This window comes from Mixophyes fleayi, chromosome 4 (assembly GCF_038048845.1).
Source record: "Mixophyes fleayi isolate aMixFle1 chromosome 4, aMixFle1.hap1, whole genome shotgun sequence".
Taxonomy (NCBI): domain Eukaryota; kingdom Metazoa; phylum Chordata; class Amphibia; order Anura; family Limnodynastidae; genus Mixophyes; species Mixophyes fleayi.
Genome location: NC_134405.1, coordinates 335366669 through 335391138, shown reverse-complemented (window position 1 = coordinate 335391138; position 24470 = coordinate 335366669). Strand labels below are relative to the sequence as shown.

Here is a 24470-nt window from a genome sequence, read left to right as displayed (position 1 = left end):
TTGTGGATACAGAAGCAGCGTCAGCTACTGTGAAGAGAGTTTACGTAGCCCTTTGAACCTTCCACCGCTGGACACAGCAGATAAGAGCTCTGCTTATTTGATTATTATGCTGAACATTTTGGCAATGTTAGATATTTTCTTTTTCGCTTAGCAAGATATTGTGAATTGTTATGTTTTCAATGTATGTGTGCGGTATGTATGCGCGTGTTTATGCCGTGTATATATATGTATGCAAATATATACTGTATAAAGGGTAAAGTCGACTCTTTGCGGTAGCTATAGATATTTTTGGGCTCTTGGTCTCTGACTGGTTGGCCAACCCTGGTCTACGGCATCTTTCTTTTCAAGCAGATCTCCTGTCCAAGGATCTCTAATAATCCCTAAAATCCTGCAGGAGCTGGCCCAAGTCTTTTATGTATCCCATCTGCTCCATTTGCTCCAGATAGGACTATAAAAAGGGATTGGTCCTGAGTTTTGCAGGAATGGTACACTCAGTCTATTATATTTGCTTGTATTGTACTGTGCCAACCTACACCTGTTAAGTTATCACTACTTGAGATTAAGTCCTGGGGAAAACCAAGTACCGCCAAACATATCTAGTTCCATGGGAATGGGGGTTGCTCTCGTAAAAATTGGTTCTGAAAACTTAGCAAGTAATGGTTTTGTGATAGGCAGGGGCAGCTTTTGGAAAGTAGGTCCTACAGACAGATGTTGATTCTTGGGAATTTGCCCTTATCTTAAGAGTGGCTTTGGGACATCCAACAGTCTGTGTCTCTCTACTGTAAAAGGAGGACAGTGGATTTTTTTGTAGGACTCTCTTTTCTTTCAGTCTCTGCCTCCAAGCCAATCAGTATATCCGACTCTGTGTGTCCCCTACAGCTTCAGAGCAAAAGATTTATTGGGAAGTACAAAAAACAACTGTTTCACAGATTCATATTAAAGTGGAGACAACGCCATTATTTAATATTATGTTCCTATATACCGAGGTATTTATTGCTTCAACAATGTTTAGGTTTTATTTGTTTACGGTTTTCTTAGTCTACTTTCTCGCCTTAGCTAGCAGCCCTTCCCTATTGCCATAGGGTCTGTATGCAGACTAGAGGGAGGGGCCAGGTTTAGCAGCATTCTAAAAGTGTACCCAGAGAGATGACCTCTGTCAGTTTGTAGATATCAAGGGTTATCTTAAAAAAAGGAAAAAATAATGTTTTTTGTGCTTACCATTAAATCATTTTTTCTTATGTTAATTGAAGGCTGAAGACTTTATACTCTTTTTATGCCTCTCCAATACAACACATGGAATGGGAGTATTACAGGGTAAACAGGTACCTGTGTGTGATTAGATCCTGTTGCTTTATTGCAGACAAACCAGTTTGCATTGAACAGTGACTGGTCTGTAGATAGCCTGTGGGCTCTCATGTACATACCAGGAGCTTTATCATGTTAGTATTGGATTTACTGTATATTCAAAGAGTAACCAGCCTTTCTTTGGTTCCAGCTAAATATCCGGACCTGGGGCCTGATTCATTAGTGATCTGCTGTTTTTTTGCTTATCTTAAGCAAATCCACTCTGTGCATGCCCAGAAAAGGGAGATAAGAAGCAAAATCCACTGCGTAAGTGAAGAATTTCTTAAGTTAAGATGAAAATCCATCTTAACTTCACTCTTATCTCCCCGTTTCTTCTTAAAATAAGCATCTTAACTTTTGCACAAGATAAGATCACTGATGAATCAGGCCCCTGGAGTCTAATTCGGAAGTGCTGGCAATAGACAGTTACTTGTACATTAGTCTCTGTGACCATGCTCTAATTTCTGTTCCCTGTTTCATTGTCTTTAGTTCTTTTTCTTTGCTTCTTTATGCTTTTACACAATCACTTTGTTTGTCTCTCCGCCTGCTGGAGAAATTTAAAGCGGCAATGGCTTTCAAGGCAAGTTTTGCCGCTTTCAATTTCCCCTGCAAAGTCGCTGATATCAGTGAATTGCAGAAACCGACATTTATACATTTGTCCGCTGGTCTCTATGGAGAGTCCCCGCAGGTCAGCGATGTTCTGCAGCAGCATGTTGACTACCACTTGTATAAAAAAAGCTGCCTCAGCAGGAAAGAGGAGAGAATTGCAGACATCAGGGTGACTTTTTAGGGAGGGGGACACTGCAGATGTGCACACTTGGCCGCCTCCATTGCTGCGTAACTGTGCTGATGTCAGGACATTTGCACTGTACATTTCTAGCCTGTTGATTTTGGCACAGTGACACGGAGGCTGGGGTGGGAATATCTGCAAAGTGTGCCCACTCCTAAGACAGAGCACTATAGTTATAGTTCAGGTACATGTTAGATGCACTCTACTAGACTAGAATGTATCTAACAAATGATTAAAGAATGGCAGCGGGTTGTATTTAGAAAATAGACCAAATGGGTATATTACATTTATTTATATATTGATACCTAGTGGAAACATGCTGGTCTCTAGTGTTGTGAACATCAGGGCGTCAGGTTCATTTTATTATATGGACATTTGGAGTGGGTGCCTACTATTTACCCTAACTCATACTCAGACACACAACCTCCCACTCATCCTCTACCCTCCCAAGATACCTTGTCCAAAATGTGCAAGATTCCCCAGCTGTAATTAGAGAGAGTAATGGGACAGGGTGATTACCAAGTATACATCTGGGGGAAGACAACACCCTATTAATAATCCAGGGTACAGTTATAAATCATATTTGTGCATTGTTCTAAATTTGCACTATATGTCCAGTTCTAAATCTGTGGTACGGGTACTGTGCATTCTTATCCTGGGGGTTGAGTGCCTTTCTTTTTGTAAACTGAATTTTTAGTTGGTAATAGTACATATTAATTATAAAATGTAACAATATTTATATTTAATTTCTCATTATTATTTATTACAGGGGTATCTCAGATAGATTCAAGGGCAAATTAAGATTGTCATATAGAACATTTCATTTATTAGTAATAAAACATATGTAAAACAAATCAGAAAAGGGTACCATTAAACCATATATTTTCATAAAGAATGGATTGGTATAAATGTTCCCAGATTAAGGGGTGATTTGAATAAATCTGAACACAATAGAGGGACACAATAATATAAACAAACACACAGGGGATACTTGGTAAACATTTACATTCAAACGTGCAATAAAAAATAAAGGGATTACACAGTGTTATCGTTTTGCTGTATGTATTTTCTTGATTGACCACTGAAAATAAAAAATTATAAAAATAAATAAATAAAGGGATTGAGTAATGCTTCACTAGAATGACTTATGGCATTTAAAGACATTAAAAAAAATATGTATTTTAAAAACCTTAGAACCTGATAGTTAATTATATAAAACATTGTGTTATTTGTTATAAATTGCTGGTTTACATACATTTTCTATTAATATTTCAGATACAGGAACCATCTATAGTGCGGGGAAAAGAAAATTCGGGGCCCACATTCAGATGCGTCATTCTCCTTACAACACTGTGCTATTGGTACTTTGAGTCTACGCAAATATTCATTTATTGCTAAGGTAAAGTTTACCTACACTGATCATGTATATACTGACTTCATACAACACAGTGTACATAATATCCTCTTACTGCTATATGTACAATGAAACATTGGTGTCATAGTGAGGATGACTTATAATGTTATTGATACATCCAAACTGCCGCAAATCGTGGACCTTAGAAGAGGCGGACCTTACGTCAAATGGGTGGAGTTTCACACAAAATTAGATGGGGGAGACGATATGGGAGGAGTTTTGACATATGAGAGGTGGGGCTTATTTTGTCCCGATCCAGCATATCTCAGTATTGCTAGATGTGTTAATACATTTTAAAGCTTTCCTATGCTAAGAAAGCACCTATTGTTAATTAAGGGTGATGGTATAAAGAGGGAGCACTGAATAACAGGCATGTTTCTAATATAAATAATAATAATTATGCTTATTGATTCTGACCAATATTAAGCTAATAAAGGTAAACAAAGATACATGCTGGGAGTTGTAGTTCAACCCATCTTGTATTATTTAAGACACAGTCTTAAACTGCAATTTTTTAGACAGCAAAGCTATACAGAGACAACACCCCATTCACCCCCTGCATATATCACAGCCAACAGGAGGAAGTGTAGCACTGACTACGGTAATAGTATATACACTGGTTAACAGTCATTGCAGCCAATCACAGCTATCAGTGGATCAGAGATGGGGAACGCCCACATACATGTATATTTATAATGAAAGTTTCTAACACACCAACAAGGGAACAAATCCAGACACACTGGTCATCTGGTTACACAGGGGGAGGGGCTCAGCTGTAGCTCCACCCACTTCAATTGGCTAAATGTTCCACCAACCAAATGCCCCTTTATGCGATGTCACCAGTCTCTTGGCAGATTTTTTATAATCATTTCTCCTAGCTCCTGACTCCCCCAAATATCTTTATACAACCTCCATCTACACATATTGCAGCATGAAGGGGCTCAGTGAAGGTGGCAGTGACGGTGTGTAAGTGTCTGATCGGGTCACACAGAGAATAAAAGGACAGCTGTCCAGCCTCATAATCCAGATATATCCCCACTCTATCATAGGGAATATTGTCAGGTAACCGGATCACTTTACTGTTATGTCTCAGTGAATATTGATTATTATTCCACCTCCACAAACACCAAGACTTGATATTATTTCCAATGTACGACTGACGTCCTCTCCTGTCTATACTTGGATAACACATCCCTACCCTCCAATCCCCTGATTTACTGATCTCTACCTCCCAGTAATGTTGCCCTGAGGAAAAGCTCCTGGTGCTTATTACCTGATTATACTGGAATCTCTCTGGTGTTACTGGGCGATTCTGAATTGGTGACCTGGATGCAGTTTTCATGTCATCTGATATATGTATATTATTAGCAGCTGTGTTTACATCCAGTAATATGTCATTAGGTTCCTGCATGTAGAAGAATACATTTATACCTGTTATTATATCAGATAATGTGTGTAATGTCCCTGAGATGAGACCCACATCCAGATCTCCTACACCATGGACCTGGTCATCATGTGTCTCACTGTCCTCAGTATCACACAAGTCACCTGTGTCTGGTTCCTGTAAGACAGTCACTGGATCAGACATGTTACACAGCTCCTCAATGTGACGCATCTTCCTGGACAGCTCGTCCTTCTTTATTTCCAGTTGCTGGATCAGATCAGAGACTGAGAGTGAAACGCTCTTTTCCTGCCTGGAGATCTCACTCAGGACTCTCTTCTCTAGGTCTTCCAGATGTCTCCTGATGTCTCTAAACAGGGCAGTGACTCTTTCTGTTATACTTGCTGCCTTTTCCTGATCTTGTTTCTTGTGTTCAGGCAGACTCTGGGCTCTTTTCTCAGTCTCCTCTTTCTTTGTGTTCAGTTTCTGCAGAACATTTCTCAGTTTCTCCTTCTTCTTCTCAGAGGCCTCATCCAGTGACTCCATTTGATGTCCTCTGTGTTCCCCGATCAGACAGCAGGACACACAGATACAGGCAGCGTCCTCAGTGCAGTAATACTCCAGGATCTTCTTATGGACGGAGCATTTCCTGTGCCCCAGGGAAGTGGTGGGATCAGATAAGACGTGTTCTGCTGACTTGCTGTGTACTCTCAGGTGATTATCACACAGAGAAGCCTCACAATGCAGACATGACTTAGCAGCAGGTACAGGAGAGTGAATACAGTAAGTGCAGAAGTTCCCAGTCTGCTCCTGATCTGGCCGAGTAGACAGTAATCTCCCCACTATGTTACACAGAGTTATGTTACGTATCCATGCAGGACGCTCCTGACACTCTGCTCTGCATTCAGGACAGGTATAAACTCCAGAACCCTCCTGTGTATCCAGCACACGATCAATACAGACCCGGCAGAAGTTATGTCCACATCTCACTGTTACAGGATCTGTATAAATGTTCAGGCAGATGGAACAGTCCAGCTCCGGTCTCAGATCAGTAGACGCCATCGCTGACAGCAGAAGAGAGACGGGAAAGTGGACTTTGACATTTAGAAACCAGTGGGTGTGTTTCACATTCCCCACACAGGGCGAGGCTGAGCTTGTCACTTAGATTATATCTATAGGCTCAGTTATACTAAGGGACACAGCTAATATATTATTTGTTATCATGCAGATAAATAAACTTATTATACAAACTGTAAAGGTCATTTAATAAGATTGAAAATGTTAATTTTGCAGGAATTACATAAAAGTTACATTATCATCATCACCATTTATTTATATAGCGTCACTAATTCCGCAGCGCTGTACAGAGAACTCACATCACATTATAAAAATATAGTTATTTAGTTTGTTATGGTTTTGTGATTAAAACATATTGCCAAAGACATAAATTACTCTTATTAGTTTATTTGCTTATCATCTAATAACTGTATTAAATTTACGTGGCTGTGTAACCGGAAGACATAACATCAGTATTCCTTAATATGTACTACTACTACTACTATCACTATAAAATACTACTATACTGTCATGTTATTCTACATTGGTCACTTGTATGTTATAGAAACACAAGCCTCAGCATACTGGGACTTTTAGTTCTACAACAGCTACAGACACACAGGTTGCCTAAAATAATGCAGTTTTAAAAGAACTATTTGTAAAATATATTGACTACATTACTAAGTAATATTTGATGAATAAGCAATGTACTGTAGGTTTACATAAAAAGAAATTGTTGTTTTCTTACATATGAACACTTGCTCACTTGTGTTTCCCATGTCAGGAATAAAAGTGTTATATACTCTTATTTTCAGCAGTTTTTTTGGGGGGAAAATCTGTCAAAATAAATTTAAAAAAATTAGTTGTAAACATTATTATCTTGGTGTGTCACAGCACCAACACTACCCATCTCCCCCTCATAGGGTAGTGCTACCACTAGGGGGCGCAGGTCCTGGGTAATATCTATCTCCTGCCCCCTGGTGGTAGAGAAGTGTACAGCATACAACAGCAGTAGATGATGATGCACCTCCACAGGGCTGAACCATACTGCACCCCCTGTGTTGTCCAAGCATCACCACCGGCTTCTGAGTTGTGGATCGGAATCTTTCTTTATAGATATATATATATTTATAATATCTATTTAACATATAAGTATTAATATATATCTCTATAGATATACTGTATTTCCCCATGTATAAGACGCACCTTTTTCCCCAAATTTTGGGTGTAAAAAAAAGGTGCGTCTTATACACTGCAAGCGCTACTTACCTCAATGAAGAAGTCGGCACCTGGTGTAAGAGAGGAGTCCCCGCTAATCGGAACAGCGTGTCCCCGCTAACTGTGTTGAACAGCTTGTCACCGCTGGCTGTTTGGAACAGCCTGTCCCCGTTGATTGGCAAAAGGACCTTAAGATCCTTCAGGCATCTCCCACAGTCTCGGAGCTGTCAGTCTTTATGTAATACATCTTTTTTTTCATTTTGGGCCCCAAAATTAAGGTGCGTCTTATACATGGGTGCGTCTTATACTTGGGGAAATACGGTATCTTATATGCCACACCTATGTGTCTGCAGATATATTATATCAGATTTGCAATTGGTCGGCTCATAAAACTAAATGGCAAAAATTACTTCTAGTCCAATCATATATTATATAAACAGATTTATCACGTATAAATAAATACTGATAATATAAGGTGAGCGGTTTGGATTACTTGAAATCCGACGTCGGGAGTCCGAGTGAAGCCAAGTCATGGCTCTGTTTCTCCCACAAAACTCGGATCTCAAAGCGTGGTGAAATGTTATTTCCATAATTTATTTTTATCAAAACTCTTGTGCGTTTTAGATGGCCATCTTTTGTATATATAGTCCTCCATTATTTTCTAAAGTGCCATTTTAGGACAGACAGCTTGTAGGGAGGGGGTTAGCTGCGGTGCTCTGCTCATAAAATAGCGTTCACAGTGAACCAGGGACATAGGAAAGCAATAGAATCCTGTAGTCTGCTACAATAGTTTGCTGATTAATTGCTTTTAATTTCAATCTTAAATAGACTTTACATGGACTAGTGGCTACTGGTTGTTGTTAATGCATTGCTTTGCATATATATAATAGTACTAGACAGTATATACAGACTGAGTTAGATAGATATAATTCTGAACTAACTAGTATATTTATTTCTTGAAGAAAAACAGTGTGCTTTTGCTGTCAGACTATTAGCAGCAAAATCCAAAAAACTTTCTTTCAAAATTGATAGTTTTTCCAGTGAGGGGCAGTGACAACTAAAAAAAATATTGAAAAAAAACTGGGTGTTTGTGTGTGAGATTCAGCAGTAGTTGCACTCCCCAAAAAAGGCTATATATTATTATATTCTAAACTTTTCTATTTTTCAATACGTGTCAATTTTGAAAGGGTCATTCAGTGACATCCATATTAACAAAAAAGAGTGTTTGTGAGAATAACGCATAGCTGCACACACCCAAAAAACTCTATATATTCTAATCTTTTCTATTTTTCAATTCTTGTCAATTTTGAAAGAAATCTATTTTTAAAAAAAAGGGTGTTACCCCAAAAAAGTAAACAGGGTGTTCTTGTCTTTGACTCAGAGCAGCACAACCCTCCGATAAAATATAAAACTTGTTTGTTTGTGGAGCAGTATCACAAGAATTGTAGGATAATATTCCTTCCTTTCCCTGTCTCATTGGGCGTTCCCCTGGTGTGGTGGCAGGTATCTACCAGTAGCTCCAATCTGTTTGAGTAGCATTACTCCTCTTTGCAACCATGGATCACTGTACTGATCAAGAGCAGCCCAGTACTGGCACTGGCAGTAGTACTATAGTTACTATCTTTACTAATGAAAAAGGTAATGTGGGAAGAAAGTTGACAAAAGTGTTTTCAAAATCTAAATACTGTTTGTCAAATTCAATTTCATAGAAAACATCAGCTCTTGATGTAAGGAGGAGGATTAAGAGGGAATTTTCTGACGAATGTGGTGATTTGTCCAAAATAAGGAAAATAGCAGTGGCAAGACATGGCTCAGACTATATCCATTTTTTGCACTAGAATGGCCATTCCAAAACAGAGTGCCCAACGTGGTTGCGCATCTTCCTCAACTTCACATACACCACCTTGTCGTTCAGAGTGTATGTCTGTTACTGACACCTCCAAAACAGCAAAATCAGTGCCTGAATATAGCACTGAGTTTGAAGAACAACTTGGGCAATCACAGAATCCTGAGGAGAGTCTAAGGAGGGTATCCATGAGTGCTATATGTGAGTCTGAGGTTTCAGATTCAGACACTGTAATAATAGAGCAGCCTCCTTCGAAAAAGTCCTCAACCATTTTGAATTGTGAGGATGGATAGTAGTAGTATTAGTGTTGATTATGATTTACCCATAGAAATTGAGGATGCTACTATAGAAGCTGCAAATGTGCAAGAGGATGAGAGGGATAATTGTGGATCTGAAAATGAATGTGTCGTACAAGGATGAGATAATGAGGAGGATGATGATGATGATGATGATGATTGTGTTGAAGTAAGGCAGCCACCAGTGTTACCACCAGCAGATACCCATGATAAGTGCATTATCATGCCAGGGTATAAGATGAAAAAATAATAAGAGTAAGTATTTTACACAATTGTCTGTGAGGCAAGCATTTGAAAGAGGAACTAAGTATGATAGTCAGCATCCTGTTGCACAGCAGATCACTAAAACCATTACAGCTATGAATTTAACATGTACCATGCTTCGCACACACAAGGAACTTGGTGGTGCAGAATTTCTTATGTAACGCCTCCTAGTGGCCTTTTAAGGAACCATGTACCCAGTGACTTAGATGGGTTGCAATGGTGACAACCCAGCCCAGTCTGCTAGTGGGAAAAAGGAGCGGCTGTAAAAAAGGGTGGATAAAAGAGAAGGAGGAGAAAGTAGGAGGGACAGAGAGAGGGATAGAGAGAGGAAAGAGAGAGGGGGGAGAGACTGAGAGAGGAGAGAGAGACAGAGAGAGGAGAGAGATGATGTGAGAAGCTGGGGACCTCCCAGGCTCCCCCGGCATTGCCTGGGAGTGGGAGCGTGGTGACTGCGCCAGGGCAAGGAATGTGTGCCCTGAATAGGGAGAGAGTCCCCAGAGCAGAGACCCCTGGAGAGAGGTTCGTAGCAGAGGGAGGCAGTTGTGGAGTTGTGGTAAACCCAGAGAGGGGCAGAGAGAACACTAGTGAAGAGTGTTATAGCCGCAGGGATTTTACCCCTGCATGTCACAGAGAGCTGTGAGCTACACAGAATAAGGGTCAGAGCTATAAGTGTGTGCTGGAGGTAAGTCATCCTGTGATTCCTACATGTGTGTACTGGAAACAGAGGCTGAACTGTGAGTAGTTGTGGAACTACAGTGACCAGGAGCAGGGCCGCCGAGAGGGGGGGGGGAGCGGGTACATTTTACCCGGGCCCGGGCTTGCCAGGGGGCCCAGGCCGGGCCCTCGCGTCCTAATTTGTAATTATTATTTTTTTATTTTTTTTTTCTATTTGGTGATTTTTTTTTATTTATTTTTTTCGCGGGGGGAAGGGGGGGGAGGGTCCGTCGTTGGTGAGGGGAGCTGGAGAGAAAAAAATAAAAATGATTCATACTCACGTGATCGGCGCTGCGTCCCTCCTTCCTCTCTTCTTCATTCACACTGACTGCCGGGCGTGACCTCATCAAGTCACGCCCGGCAGTCAGTGAGGAGCGCCAGACAAGACCAGAAGTAAGCAGAGAAGACAGAAGAAAGAAGAGAAGAAAAGAAAGAAGGTAAGTAAAGAAGCGGAGAGGCAAGGGGAGGGAAACAGAAAGGGACAGTGCTATAAAGAAGAGCAAGTAAAAAAAAACAGGGGAGAGAGGCAGAGAGTAAAAAAAAAAAAAGGGGAGAGAAACACTAATTAAAAAAAAGGGAGAAAAACACTAAAAAAAAAGGGTGAGAGAGACACTAATTAAAAAAAAATGGGAGAGAAACACTAATTAGAAAAAAGGGGAGAGAAACACTAAAAAAAAAAGGGGAGAGAAACACTAAAAAAAAAAAGGGGAGAGAAACACTAAAAAAAAAAAGGGGGAGAGAAACACTAATTAAAAAAAAATATGGGAGAGAAACACTAATTAGAAAAAAGGGGAGAGAAACACTAAAAAAAAAAGGGGAGAGAAACACTAATTAAAAAAAAGGGAGAGAAACACTAAAAAAGAAAAGGGGAGATAAACACTAAAAAAAAGGGGAGAGAAACACTAATTAAAAAAAAAAGGGGGGAGAGACACTAATTTAAAAAAAAAGGGGAGAGAAACACTAAAAAAAAAAAAGGGGAGAGAAACGCTAAAAAAAAAAGGGGAGAGAAGCACTAATTAAAAAAAAAAAAAGGGGAGAGAAGCACTACCGTATATACTCGAGTATAAGTCGACCCGAATATAAGCCGAGGCACCTAATTTTACTACATAAAACTGGGAAAACTTATTGACTCGAGTATAAGCCTAGGGTGGAAAAGAGCGCTAATTTAAAAACCTAAATAAAAATGATAGGTTCAATCTATGAAATCATTTTTAGCTAAACCATAAATAACAGTAGATGACAAGGAACATTCATAAATGATTATAAAATCATTGGCATTGGGTACAACCTAACCTAAATAAAGGGGTATATAAGGGGTAGGGATATAAATGTATGAACATGATGGCTGTATTGTTTGTTCATTATGTACTTCTTTGATGTTTTGGTATTTAACAAAAAACAACAAAACAAAATATATATAAATTTTACACACAAACAGTTCTACAGCAAATGCAACTAATGCTACTGGAGAAACTATGGCTCCCGTCTTAAATGGTCCTGTATAGATGAGCGCCTTTTAGTATGTATAAATGGGAGATTATGCACACCCAAATTCCTGCCAGTCATTGCATTGGCTCAGTTTCTTGTAACTTAAAAATCTGATTGATTTGAGATATATAGATCAGTTACTTGTGCCTTTCCTCTTGCGTAGATACGTATGGATGCACTGGGTCTCCTCTGTAAAAGTCACTGGAGCACTGAAGTGGTGTCGCTGGATGAAATGAGTTTGGTTAAGAGAGAGAGAGAGAGAGAGAGAGAGAGAGATTTTTTCACTTACCCGGCAGTGGAACGCATATGCGTCCCAACAACAGGAAGTTCGGCATTTGGAACGCAAGTTTGCGTTCCAAATGCCGAACTTCCTGTTGTTGGAACACATATGCAGAAGTTGACAGCCGACGGACCGGACACCAGGTAAGTTCACCCGTGTATAAGCCGAGTGCCCTTTTTCAGCATACAAAAGTATGCTGAAAAACTCGGCTTATACACGAGTATATACGGTAATTAAAAAAAAAAGGGGGAGAGAAGCACTATTTTTTTTTTAAAAAAAAAAAGGGGAGAGAAGCACTAATTAATGGGCGCTATTTTGTTTGTAGGGTGATGGTGGGGCAATTTAATAGTGGGGACTATTAATTTAAGATGTCGTGGTTTGGGATCTATTGAATATAGGGGTGAGTTTAGGGAGAATGAGGTCTATTTATTAAATGTGACTATGAGTTATTTAATGGCAGTAATAATGATTGCGGAAAATAGGTATTGTCGTTTGCAGGAATTTATTAAATGTGAATACTATTATTTTAATGTTGGGGCTGGAGGAAGGCTTAATTATTAATCGTGGGTGCTATTGATTTAACGCCGGGGCTGGCTGTAATTTTCTAAATGTAGCCATTTTTTTTTTCCAAATAGGTCCTTCAACATTCCAGGATCCGAAAAAGCCGCAACTAAAGAAAGCAGCAGTCACAGGTGGTGAAAGTGAGAAGAACAGATAGGAGAGAGCAGCAGAGTGTGTGAAATGTTGTGATTCTAGTAGAGACAATGTCACTTTTTGGTGAGTGTTGTGCCCAATGTAAGGTGCGGGCAAAGACTGAATTCTTTGTGTACACACTGTGGTGCTAGATGTCTTAAAAGTCAGGAGTGCTGGGACATATGTGAAACTCTGGTATATATATTTCTGTATTGCTGCCACCATTATGATTATTGTGCTGGAGGAAGAGGAGTGTAAATAAAGAGTTCAGTTTGTCATAGAGATGGTCTGGCGCCCAAATTATTGTGACTTTTTATTGCACTGCACCACAAAGTGACATCACCTGTGTCCCACTAACTACAGAGAAACACCTGCATGTGCAGGGACCCCCTGGTCATTTACACCCATGTCCATCAGCTAGCCAGGGCTTGAGGAGGAGGTGCACTGTGTACCCGTTGCACCCCACACTACACACAGTGACAGCAGGGCCATCTTTTCCATTGGGCACGATGGGCAGCTGCCCGGGGACCCCACGGGCAAGGGGGCCCCATAGGCACGGCTCTTAATGAGAATAAATAATCCTGCAAAAGAAAAAAAACTGCAAAAAAAAACCTTCAAGGGTCACTGAGCAAGTACATCTATCTATCTCTATCTCTATATATCTATATCTATATCTGTATCTGTATACATCTATATATCTATATCTATATCTAGGGGCCCCGGTGCACTGCGTTGCCCGGGGGCCCATAATGTTGTTAAGATGGCCCTGAGTGACAGGGGGTTACAGTTATATTTTACAAATGAGAATGATTTAGTGTTCAGTGGATTAAGCTATGAATCCTTTCATATGAGGACGTCAAAAATGCCTTTGTAGTACCTCCAAGAAAAGTAATTTTATTTTCTCTTTATTTGTGATATTGCTGCACCTGCCTCCTGGACTAATAAGTAATACGCCACCTAAACGGCATGTTTGGTGATGGTTAACAGAAATAGTATAGTCCTCCCATAAATCCTGCAGAATAGTTATTGGTTCAATATGAAGCTTGTCCAGCAGATGGAGCTATGAAGCTATATTTGTGCATTATCTAGTGATACAAATTTTAAGTGTCTTTCTGGTCATTCCAACATCGGGAATTACACTTAATACTATTTAACATTACCAAAATCTGCTTGATCCAAACTCTCACTGCACACTCAGCATTCAAAATAAGATATGTGCACATAGAGGGTCCACTAAGCACGTTCTAAGTAACTGATCCCAATTGGAAACTGTGGGTTTGGGGTGCGGTGGATTAATGACACTCAGGTTGCCTAATATATATTTTATTTGATATACAGAATATAATATAAAAGAGTAATAACAATGCAAAGCGTAATATGATACAAAAGGTAAATATAAGAAAATACTTATCTGTCAATAGATTTTCCAGTAAATATGTTTAATCGCAAATTATTGATTATTCTTGGACATTAGGTTGGCCACACCCACTTGTCAAATGTCACTCCCACTTAGATGGTGGGCACCGGTGCCCTGTCTCGCCCAGGGTACTAAATGTCTAGTTACGGCACTGGCCCCTAGACAGAGAGATTTCACCCAAAATATGGGACAACTGTATAGTTAAATATCCCATTGTACTACGCCAGATGATGAATAAATATTTTATTTTATACTTGATACAGGGAGTGTTTATTGAATTAAAATTTATTTGTGTGCCTGTATCTTTTTTAGTCTTAGGAACCCTGGTCTATTAAATGGGGTCACTGAGTTGCCCAATCTTCTTCATCCTTATAGCCCCCACATCTACGGGGTGGTCAGGAAGTGGCAAGGACTTTTCAGAGCAGGTCTGGCAGCCTCTGGAGAAGGTTGGCACACTGTACTCCCCCTTATAGAGGCCCAAGTCCCCAGGGCCGTAACAAGGGCGGTGCGGCCGGTGTGACCGCCCAGGGCGCAAGGCCTAGGGGGCGCCACGTCTGCCTACCATTTGCCCCAATCACACCCCTCCTGGAATTTTTGTGATGCTGCCAAAGAGCAGCACCTTCCCGCCCCCTGGACGCAGACTGCAACGCACCTCCTGCAGCATCGCTACACTGAGGATGTGAAGAGGAGCCAGCAAGGAGGGAAGCTGAAAAGAGACCCAAGGTAAGTTCAAAGAGCGGAGGAGAGAGGGAGCGGATGACAGGAGGAGGAGAGGGGGAGTGGAGGAGAGGGGGAGCGGATGACAGGGGAGCGGGTGACAGGAGGAGAGGGGGAGCGGAGGAGAGGGGTAGAGGTGGAGCGGCTGACGAGGGGGAGCGGATGACAGGGGTAGAGGTTGAGCGGCTGACGAGGGGGAGAGAGGCAGCAGATGACAGGAGTAGAGGTGGAGCGGCTGACGAGGGGGAGCGGAGGAGAGGGGGAGCGGATGACAGGAGGAAAAGTGGGGGAGCATCAGGATGCAGAGGGGACAGAGTAAGGATGCAGAGGGGGCAGAGTGAGTGGATGCAGAGGGGGCAGAATGAGGGGATGCAGAGGGGGCAGAATGAAGGGATGCATAGGGGGCAGAGTGAGTGGATGCACAGGGGGCAGAGTGAGGGGATGCACAGGGGGCAGAGTGAGGGGATGCAGAGGGAGCAGAGTGAGTGGATGCAGAGGGGGCAGAGTGAGTGAATGCAGGGGCACAGCATGTGTGGATATGGAGGAGGGCACAGAGTGTGTGGAGATGAAGGAGGGCGCAGAGTGTGTGGAGATGAAGGAGGGCGCAGAGTGTGTGGAGATGAAGGAGGGCACAGTGTGCGTGGAGATTAAGGAAGGCACAGAGTGTGTGGAGATGAAGGAGGGCACAGAGTGTGTGGATGAAGGAGGCACAGTGTGTGGATGAAGGAGGGCATAGAGTGTGTGGAGATGAAGGAGGGCACAGTGTATGTGGAGATGAAGGGGGGCACAGAGTGTGTGGAGATGAAGGAGGGCACAGAGAGTGTGGAGATGAAGGAGGGCACAGTGTGTGGATGAAGGGGCACAGTGTGTGGATGAAGGAGGGCACAGTGTGTGGATGAAGGAGGGCACAGTGTGAGTTAGCTGTAAATTATTCTTTGGCAGAAATATAATTGAAAAAAATATATAAAAATATTCTTTTCCCTTGGATTTATGTGTATTATTTTTGTTAAATAAGTATTTCTGTCCTGACCTAAATACTTATTACGTTTTCTTGACCCAACTATTTATAAAATGAGGCTGCTCAGTAATTATTTTGGAGGGGTGCCTTGAAAAACGTATGGAGACTCTAAGGGTGCCGCGAACTGCAAAAGTTTGGGAACCACTGGCTTAGACAATGATGCTGTATGAACTGAGCTGCTGTCTACCAGATTTTTCTTTTGGGGAGGAGGGGGGCAGTGGTATCTCTCGCTCAGGGCAAAAAAAGGTCTAGTTACGGCTCTGCAAGTCCCACACTGAACAATCCACCATGGGGCTGATATTCAGTAAGATACACAGATCCCACTCTCTTTGTTTACCTGTTATAGTGGAAACCAACGAAGGATATCTATTTTTCACTATAAGATGGGGATCCCTAAAACACCACAAAATATAAACTAGTTCTTGATTATCCATGTAAATGATACAATGGCAGCTAAAAACAACCACTGACCTACTGACTATTTACTCTGACAGAGAATAAGATCTGTGCATCTACAGATGATTAGGAGTTAAGCTGGGTACACACCTATGCAATCATACTTCACATGCAGTTCCAGTGACTGAACGTCCGGAAGATCATGCTGATTCATGCGTACACACCTACACAATGTATCTTCAGATCTGTGATCTTCATCTCTTATAACCATCTGCTGAAAAGATTATGACTCTGTTCACTGTACATATATCTGCCTACACTGCTGGTTGTGAGTGCATGCACACTTCCACATTTGATCCTGATTTTTAAGAAGTTTTGAAAACCAAATCAAACAATACGATGTGTTTTGGTGCGACAAAACTTGATTGTGGAAGTGTGCACATTCTTGCAGTATCTGTCCAACTGGGCATGAATTGTGTGATCTGCTCATTTGCATCAATGTGTACCCAGTATATTTCAACAGAGGAAGTAGGATTGTGGCTAACAGTTTCATTGACGTTATCATGAAATGCACCAGAGATGGCTGTTGTCAACTAGTTTGTGGCACAGTTACCACAGGAGAAGTGAAACTTCATTTCTAGAAATCTGCTATAGGTGTATTACTACTTTGTGGACAAGAAGAGACTAAGGGGCTTATTTATAAAAGTTATCCCCCCCCCCCTGTTAAATCCCCGAAAACTATTGTTTTCTGGGATTTACCGGTAAATCACTATGTATTATTGTAGCATTGCAGCAAATATCTCAGATATCTGCTGCTTTGTATCTATTAGCGTTTTTACTGAGCACTGCCCATAACAGTCTATGGGGAGCGCTCAGTAACGCTGTGTTTCAAAGTGTGGCCAGTGAAATATTTCTCTTTTTCTACATGTTAATGTACGCCATCTGAAGCTGGCGCCATCTGAAGCTGGCGCACATTAACATATCTGAAATCTATCGCAGCTGTCAGCTCTGCTCTATATATAACGAGCAGAGCTGGACAGCGCATGTGTGGAGGGATCATGTGATCACTCCCTGTCACATGACTCACCTTCTTGCCATCCACGATGTTAGTGGCCATCTATAGGATGTAAGCTCTCATGAGCAGGGCCCTCTTTCCTTGTGTACTCCTTCTACTGCTCATTCACCCTCTGTACCTCTTGGCCTGTTTTCTTAAGCTTCGGCCTTCTTCTCGCTGATTTCTACTATCCCTTTCACTATCTGTCAGATATAATCTGATTTGCTTTACCCTGTCACCTGTGTTTGTATATATTTTTGTATCATGTTGTGTCTTGGTTCTGTTTTCTGTATATGTAATGTACGGTGCTGCGGACCCTTTGTGGCGCCTTATAAGTCAAAGATAATAATAATAATAATAATAATAATAATAATGCCCGAGGTAGAAGTGCCTGTGCAGGTTCAGTAACATCTAAGAAGAAGCAGCAGGCATAGAGGTGTACAATTACTAGGGATGAAGTAAATAAGCAATAAGTGATCTCATTTGGATGAAAAGAATGATGTCGTTTATCTGTGGTCACTTACATTTGGCCGCAGTATCACTTGAAATAGGAGCTGGCACTTTTGCGTTGTGGGATTGTCACTCTGTCTAGAAGAATTGATGCCGTTTTGAAGGCACAGGGCGGTCACACCAAATATTGATTTGATTTTGATTTCTCTTCTGTTCACTCAATTTGCATTTTGTTCATTGATAAAAATAAACTACTAACACGTCTATTTGTGAAAGCATTCTTACTTTGGAGCACATTTTTCCGCACCTGCCTAAAACGTTTGCCCAGTACTGTAGATGCTGAACGGCACTGTGCCACCTATACCCAGGCCCGGCGCTCCCATTAGGCAAGGTTAGGCACTTGCCTAGGGCGCCAGGCTCTGGAGGGCGCCACAGAATGGTAAATGACTTTAAAACTGTGCGGCGACCGCTGACCATACCTGTCACGGCCGCCGCACAGCATTCAGATGCACGGGGGAGGGGGGAAGAGGCTATTGCTCACCACCGCCGCCTCTCTGCTCCGTCTCCTCCCCTTCACTTACTAGTGTCAGTGAGTGGAGGGGAGGAGACGGAGCAGAGAGGCGGCGGTGGTGAGACAAGGTAAGGAAAGACGGGGTGAGGGGGGAGGCGGGAGGAGGGAGCCGATTTTTGCGGGGGGGGGGGGGGGGGCGGCGATTTTGTAAAAATGCCTAGGGCGCCATGGACCCTAGCACCGGCCCTGCCTATACCCTCTATATATAACAGATCATTTCACACATATCACAAATAAATACATTCCAAAATGTTTATTTGTCATTTATTGTACATAATAACATTGAAATTTGGGGATACAGAAGTAACAGTTATTATACAGATATCTTACTAAATGGACCAATCAGTGAGTTCGTGCGCTGAAACCACATCACATGATCAGACACATGGAGAAGACGCTATAAGATTTTCTTTGTACAACAAGCAAATGGGAGAGACCCTAAAAGATCTCCTATCTCAGCTCCCGACACCCCAGGAAGACAGGAGAACCTTTGTTTAATAGATGTGAATTTCCTTAGTGAGATTAGTACTTTCGCCTGTTAAATATAACTCAACATTATTTATTAGTAATATAAAGATATATAAAACTAATCAGAAGGAGAATTTCGGTAACACCTGTATTTCATGAGTGGCTTGGTGTACATGTACCTAGATTAGAGGGTACTTTAAATACATTCATAGACATTAGACCAGTGATGGGCACACATGGACAGCTCTCTGTCCTTTAAAAGGTCCGAACATAAACCTTAATTTCAGTAGTAAGTTAAAACAATACATTTAATCAAAGAAAGAGACACCTATCTGTAATAACATATCAGTAGGCATATTAAACAAGTGTAACAAGTTATAACAAACGCATCTGGCAATAAAGCAGGACGAGCTGGGGGCCACAGGTGAAGGCTCGAAGGGCCACTTGTTGCCCATCACTGCTTTCAGCGGTACTTGTTAAATTAAAAAGAAAAAACACAGCTTGAAATATCCTGTCTTAGACCAATTTTTGGTCTTAAAAGACTAGCTTCACTGGAAAAAAATAAATATACATTTTTTTAAAAAGCTTACACACAAAGAGGTATATTTACTAAACTGCGGGTCTGAAAAAGTGTAGATATTGCCTATAGCAACCAATCAGATTCTAGCTGTCATTTTGTAGAATGTACTAAATAAATGATAACTAGAATCTGATTGGTTGCTATAGGCAACATCTCCACTTTTTCAAACCCGCAGTTTAGTAAATATACCCCTAATGAGTCAATTATATAGTACATTGTGTTACTTGGCATTAACCATAGGTTACATATATTCTCTAGCAATGTTGTACACAAGTTACAAGTGGATGGGAAGACTTAATATGATAATTTCTCACAGTTCCTGACTCTCCCCAAACATCTTTATAGATAAAAGTGAAGCGCTGTTTGGGATCTCACTAAATTTTAATCTTTATAGAACCTTTATACACCAATAATGCAGCATGAAGGGGCTCAGTGAAGGTGGCAGTGACGGTGTGTAAGTGTCTGATCGGGTCACACAGAGAATAAAAGGACATCTGTCCAGCCTCATAATCCAGATATATCCTCACTCTATCACAGGGAATATTGTCAGGTAACCAGATGCCTTTATTGTCATGTAACACTAAGTATTGATTATTATCTCTACACAAACTCCAGGACTTGTTATTATATCCAATGGCTGAATGATCTCCTCTCCTGTCTATACTGGGATAACACATCCCTACCATCCATCTCCCTAATTTACTGACCTCCACTTCCCAGTAATGTCGCCCTGAGGAAAATCTCCTGGTGCTTATTACCTGACGATGCTGAAATCTCTCTGGTGTTTCTGGTCGATTCTGGTTTCCATGTGACTCGGATACAGTTTTCCTGTCACCTGAAATATGTATATTGTTTGCAGCTGTGTTTACATCCAGTAATATGTCTGTAAGACCCTGCACATAGATCTCTGTATTTATACCTGTTAATATATCAGATAATGTGTGTAATTTTCCTGAGATAAGACCCACATCCAGATCTCCTACACCATGGACCCGGTCATCATGTCTCTCTCTGTCCTCAGTATCACACAAGTCACCTGTGTCTGGTTCCTGTAAGACAGTCACTGGATCAGACATGTTACACAGCTCCTCAATGTGACGCATCTTCCTGGACAGCTCGTCCTTCTTTATTTCCAGCTGCTGGATCAGTTCAGAGACTGAGAGTGAAATGCTCTGTTCCTGCCTGGAGATCTCACTCAGGACTCTCTTCTGTAGGTCTTTCAGCTGTCTCCTGATGTCTCTAAACAGGGCAGTGACTCTCTCTGTTACACCAGCTGCTTTTTCCTGATTTTCTCCCCTGCGCTCCTGGAGTCTCTGGACTCTTTTATTGGTCTCCTCCCTCTTTGAGGCAAGTTCCTGCAGAACATTTCTCAGCTTCTCCTTCTTCTTCTCAGAGGCCTCATCCAGCATCTCCACCTTGTGTCCCCGATGTTCTCCAGCCAAACTGCAGGACACACAGATACAGACATCGTCCTCAATGCAGTAATACTCCAGGATCTTCTTATGGACGGAGCATTTCTTGTTCCCCAGGGAAGTGGTGGGATCAGATAAGACGTGTTCTGCTGACTTACTGTGTACTCTCAGGTGATTATCACACAGAGAAGCTTCACAATGCAGACAGGATTTAGCAGCAGGTACAGGAGCGTGAATACAGTAAGTGCAGAAGATACCAGTCTCCTTATGATTTATTTGACAAGACAGGAAACTCTCCACTATGTTACACAGAGTTATGTTCCTCTGCAGTGCAGGACGCTCCTGACACTCTGCTCTGCATTCAGGACAGGTATAAACTCCAGACCCCTCCTGTGTATCCAGCACATGATCAATACAGACCCGGCAGAAGTTGTGTCCACATTTCTGGTTTACAGGATCCGTATAAATGTTCTGGCAGATGGAACAGTTCAGCTCCTGTCTCAGATCAGCAGACGACATCGCTGACAGCAGAAGAGAGAAATGAAAATCAAAGTCTCTGACACTCAGACACCAGAGTGTTTGTTCCACATTTGCCACACAGGGCGAGGCTGAGCTTGTCACTCACATAATATCTATAGGCTCAGTTAAACTAAGGGGCACAGCTAATGCAAAAAGCAGCATCATGCCGAAAAATGGACTTACTTTACACACTGTCAAGGTCATTTAGTGTTAAAAATTATAAATTTTGCACAAGTTGCAGGAATTACACAAATGTTACTTTTATCAGAAATACAGTTATTTCATTAGTAATTTTGTGATTGGGAATTTTGTGATTAAAAAAATATTAATGATGGCACTAATTAATTCCTAAATACATATTATACACATCTTGCTTTACAAATGTATAGCTTTTTTTGGCTATGCTGCATTTTATTTGGCAGCATGCATCACGTATTTGTTAGAGAAAGAAATACAAGCCTTGGCATACTGGGACTTGTAGTACCACAACAACGACAGAAACATTGCCTTAAAGAATTATGCAAGATTAAAAGAACAATTGGTTAACTACAATATTAACTACTTTAGAAACAAATAATTGATAGATTTACATAAAATATATCCGCAATCATAATTGCAAAGAACTCAACGACAATTGTCTTCCAAGGAACCAGCCTTTTGCTATACAACGATTTAGCTCGGGAAGCCAGAAGAAGGGTACAACAATAATGTCACTAAATCATTGCAGAACCATCATCTACTAGTGTCTTCAGAGGATTAGTGCTTAGCACTCATGATAAGGCTGGGAGTTCTGACCTCTCCGCTAACACAATCTCATCCTGGAGATTTCCCAGAGGGATCTCCCAGCGGACCCAAATCCAGGTACACTGATTTATTTTCGGCTACCTTGTTACACCTTGTTGGTTCCCATATACAGCTGGCTTTTAAGACTCCAGCTTAGACCATGGTCTTATGCAAGACTTAGGATTTTGCTGCCATTGCCAATACACATTCTTCTGTTAATCTGGGTCTTAAAAGGTGCTAGTCTGGATCTTGAAAGAAATAACCATTAGAAGATAAGCTCACTTGTTGCTTCAAAACCTCACTGTATAGCTCGGACTCCTCACATGGCTACAACATTGAGACTGTCAGCCGCCGTCTCCGCACTGACACTTGGTGCAGGAGACAGATGCCTGCAACCTCTCGGCAGTCGCGTCCCATTGCCTAGCAGCGGGACGTTATCTCCGCTCACCTGTCGGCAGTCAGCATGTCTGACTGCCAAAATCTCCCTAACCCAATCAGGATGCACCTTTTGGTACATGTCTAGTGCCAGAGTATTGGTTCACTCCTGCTCCAGCGTTTTCTGAACTTCTGATCCAGTGTTCTTCGTTTCTGACTCGGCTTCCTGTGACTATTCTCCTGTGTTTCATTTGGTACCTCGCTGCTCGGCTGTTTTGACTATTTGGCTTGACCTGACATCTCTCTGGAACCTCCCTGTGTACCGCACCGCTCGGTTGGCTCTGATCTGGACTCCCTGACTACGCCTGTCTACTACTGTCTACTACACCGGTAACTGTCTTGGACAACCGCGACCTGCTTACCATCTGCAGCTAAGCCCAAACTCCCTTGCAGGGGTCCCTGGTGAATACCGGGGGTACAATAGACTCCGCACCTCCCTGTTCAGTTGCGCCAATATTGGTTAGCGCCCATGTCTGCAATTCAGTGACAGAGACGCACTCTGTCTTTTTCCTTCCATGATCCTTATCATTGTTTCATTGATCGTAAATGGCCTTAACACTCCAAAGAAGTGGAATATTGCTTTGGAGTACTGAAAGCAAGTAACTTTTGCTCAAACCTTCTCTCAAGCTTCACTGCCTTACTTGTCTACTATAAGATTTCATTCTCCCTTACCTCCACTCAAAGATGCCTCATGGTAATCTGCTCGTACTGACCTCAGACAATCCCTCTATCTTGAGAGTATGTACAAAACATGAGAGTGCTTTCGGTCCATTTCAAGTGTGGCTAAAAGACAAATGATCCTACAAGGGTATTTTAACAGTTTTCTCAACTCCTCTTGTCGGGTCTAACAACAATCATTCATAAGACCCTGAACTTGTTTGACCAGAACTTCAATCAGATTAAGTGGGAGCAGGACTCAGCGAGGGTCATTTGTTTTTGCATCAAGGAAAATGTGAATAAACTATACTATCATATATCTTTTCTCATACGACTGACTGATGTTAGAGAGGTCGCTTCCAGGCTAGCATACTGCTAACCACCACATTGCAAAAATAACCCATTCATTAAGAAAATAAATACATTTGTATGCTGCATTTTACACATTTAGCATAGCATAAATGTTGATAGATACCTGAACGTGGATGGAAACATCTTTTGATGTTTGTGGCACAGTTCCCATATCGGTCCCAGTGGAATATACATAAAATTAATTCCATCAACTGCAGAAAGAAAACCATGAATTGAAATGTTTTCTATATTCTGGATGTCTCATGAAATAAAACACCAGTTTCGACCCTGTACTCTCCAATGCCACAAGAACATGTTCCAGCATGCAGCTGATTGTAGGGTGGGAGAGACCTGCTATACCACCAACACTAGGTGGTGGGAGGTATGGTCATGTCTTTGAAAAAATCCTGGGTGGGACGGGCATATCACGCAGTACATTCTTCATATTCGCAAGGAGTATTGGTGCTTATAAAAAAGAATTTAAGATATGTATTAGAGGAAGTACAATTGGATCCCTTTGGTATATGTTTTCCTTTGGGCTCTGGTGGATAACTCCCCTGTTATAATTTTGACTGTGTATGTTCCCACACCTTTTAATTCAGAAGTACTCAAGAAAGCCTCTAAATGTATTGCCATCTCCCCGCACGTCCCTGTAATATGTCTTGGAGACTTCAATGCAGTCATGGACGAGAGCCTTGACAGATGGTGGGAATCAACCTTGGAAGTGAGTGGCGGGCCTTCTTCATTCGCAAAACTAATGATAGATATGGGACTAATGGATATTTGGAGGTCTAGATACCCTTCTCAAAGAGGATTCTCCTGCTATTCACTATCACATCATGTCTTTTCTCGTATAGA

At 41.6% G+C, this 24470-nt stretch overlaps 2 protein-coding genes across 2 annotated transcripts; both read right to left on the bottom strand.

Annotated features, from left to right (window-relative positions):
- Positions 1 to 3353: 3353 nt before the first annotated feature.
- Positions 3354 to 5998, bottom strand: LOC142153141 (E3 ubiquitin/ISG15 ligase TRIM25-like). Its single transcript, XM_075210460.1, has one exon. The coding sequence runs from the start codon at positions 5989 to 5991 to the stop codon at positions 4423 to 4425; it is 1569 nt and encodes a 522-aa protein (XP_075066561.1). The 5' UTR covers positions 5992 to 5998; the 3' UTR covers positions 3354 to 4422.
- A 12659-nt stretch (positions 5999 to 18657) lies between these two features.
- LOC142153144 (E3 ubiquitin/ISG15 ligase TRIM25-like) lies at positions 18658 to 21394 on the bottom strand. The gene has a single exon (XM_075210464.1). The coding sequence runs from the start codon at positions 21384 to 21386 to the stop codon at positions 19830 to 19832; it is 1557 nt and encodes a 518-aa protein (XP_075066565.1). The 5' UTR covers positions 21387 to 21394; the 3' UTR covers positions 18658 to 19829.
- Between the last annotated feature and the right edge of the window lie 3076 nt (positions 21395 to 24470).

Excerpts from the sequence above, each read along its gene's own strand:
- LOC142153144 (XM_075210464.1), bottom strand. The coding sequence starts at position 21,386 with ATGTCGTCTGCTGATCTGAGACAGGAGCTGAACTGTTCCATCTGCCAG.
- LOC142153141 (XM_075210460.1), bottom strand. The coding sequence starts at position 5,991 with ATGGCGTCTACTGATCTGAGACCGGAGCTGGACTGTTCCATCTGCCTG.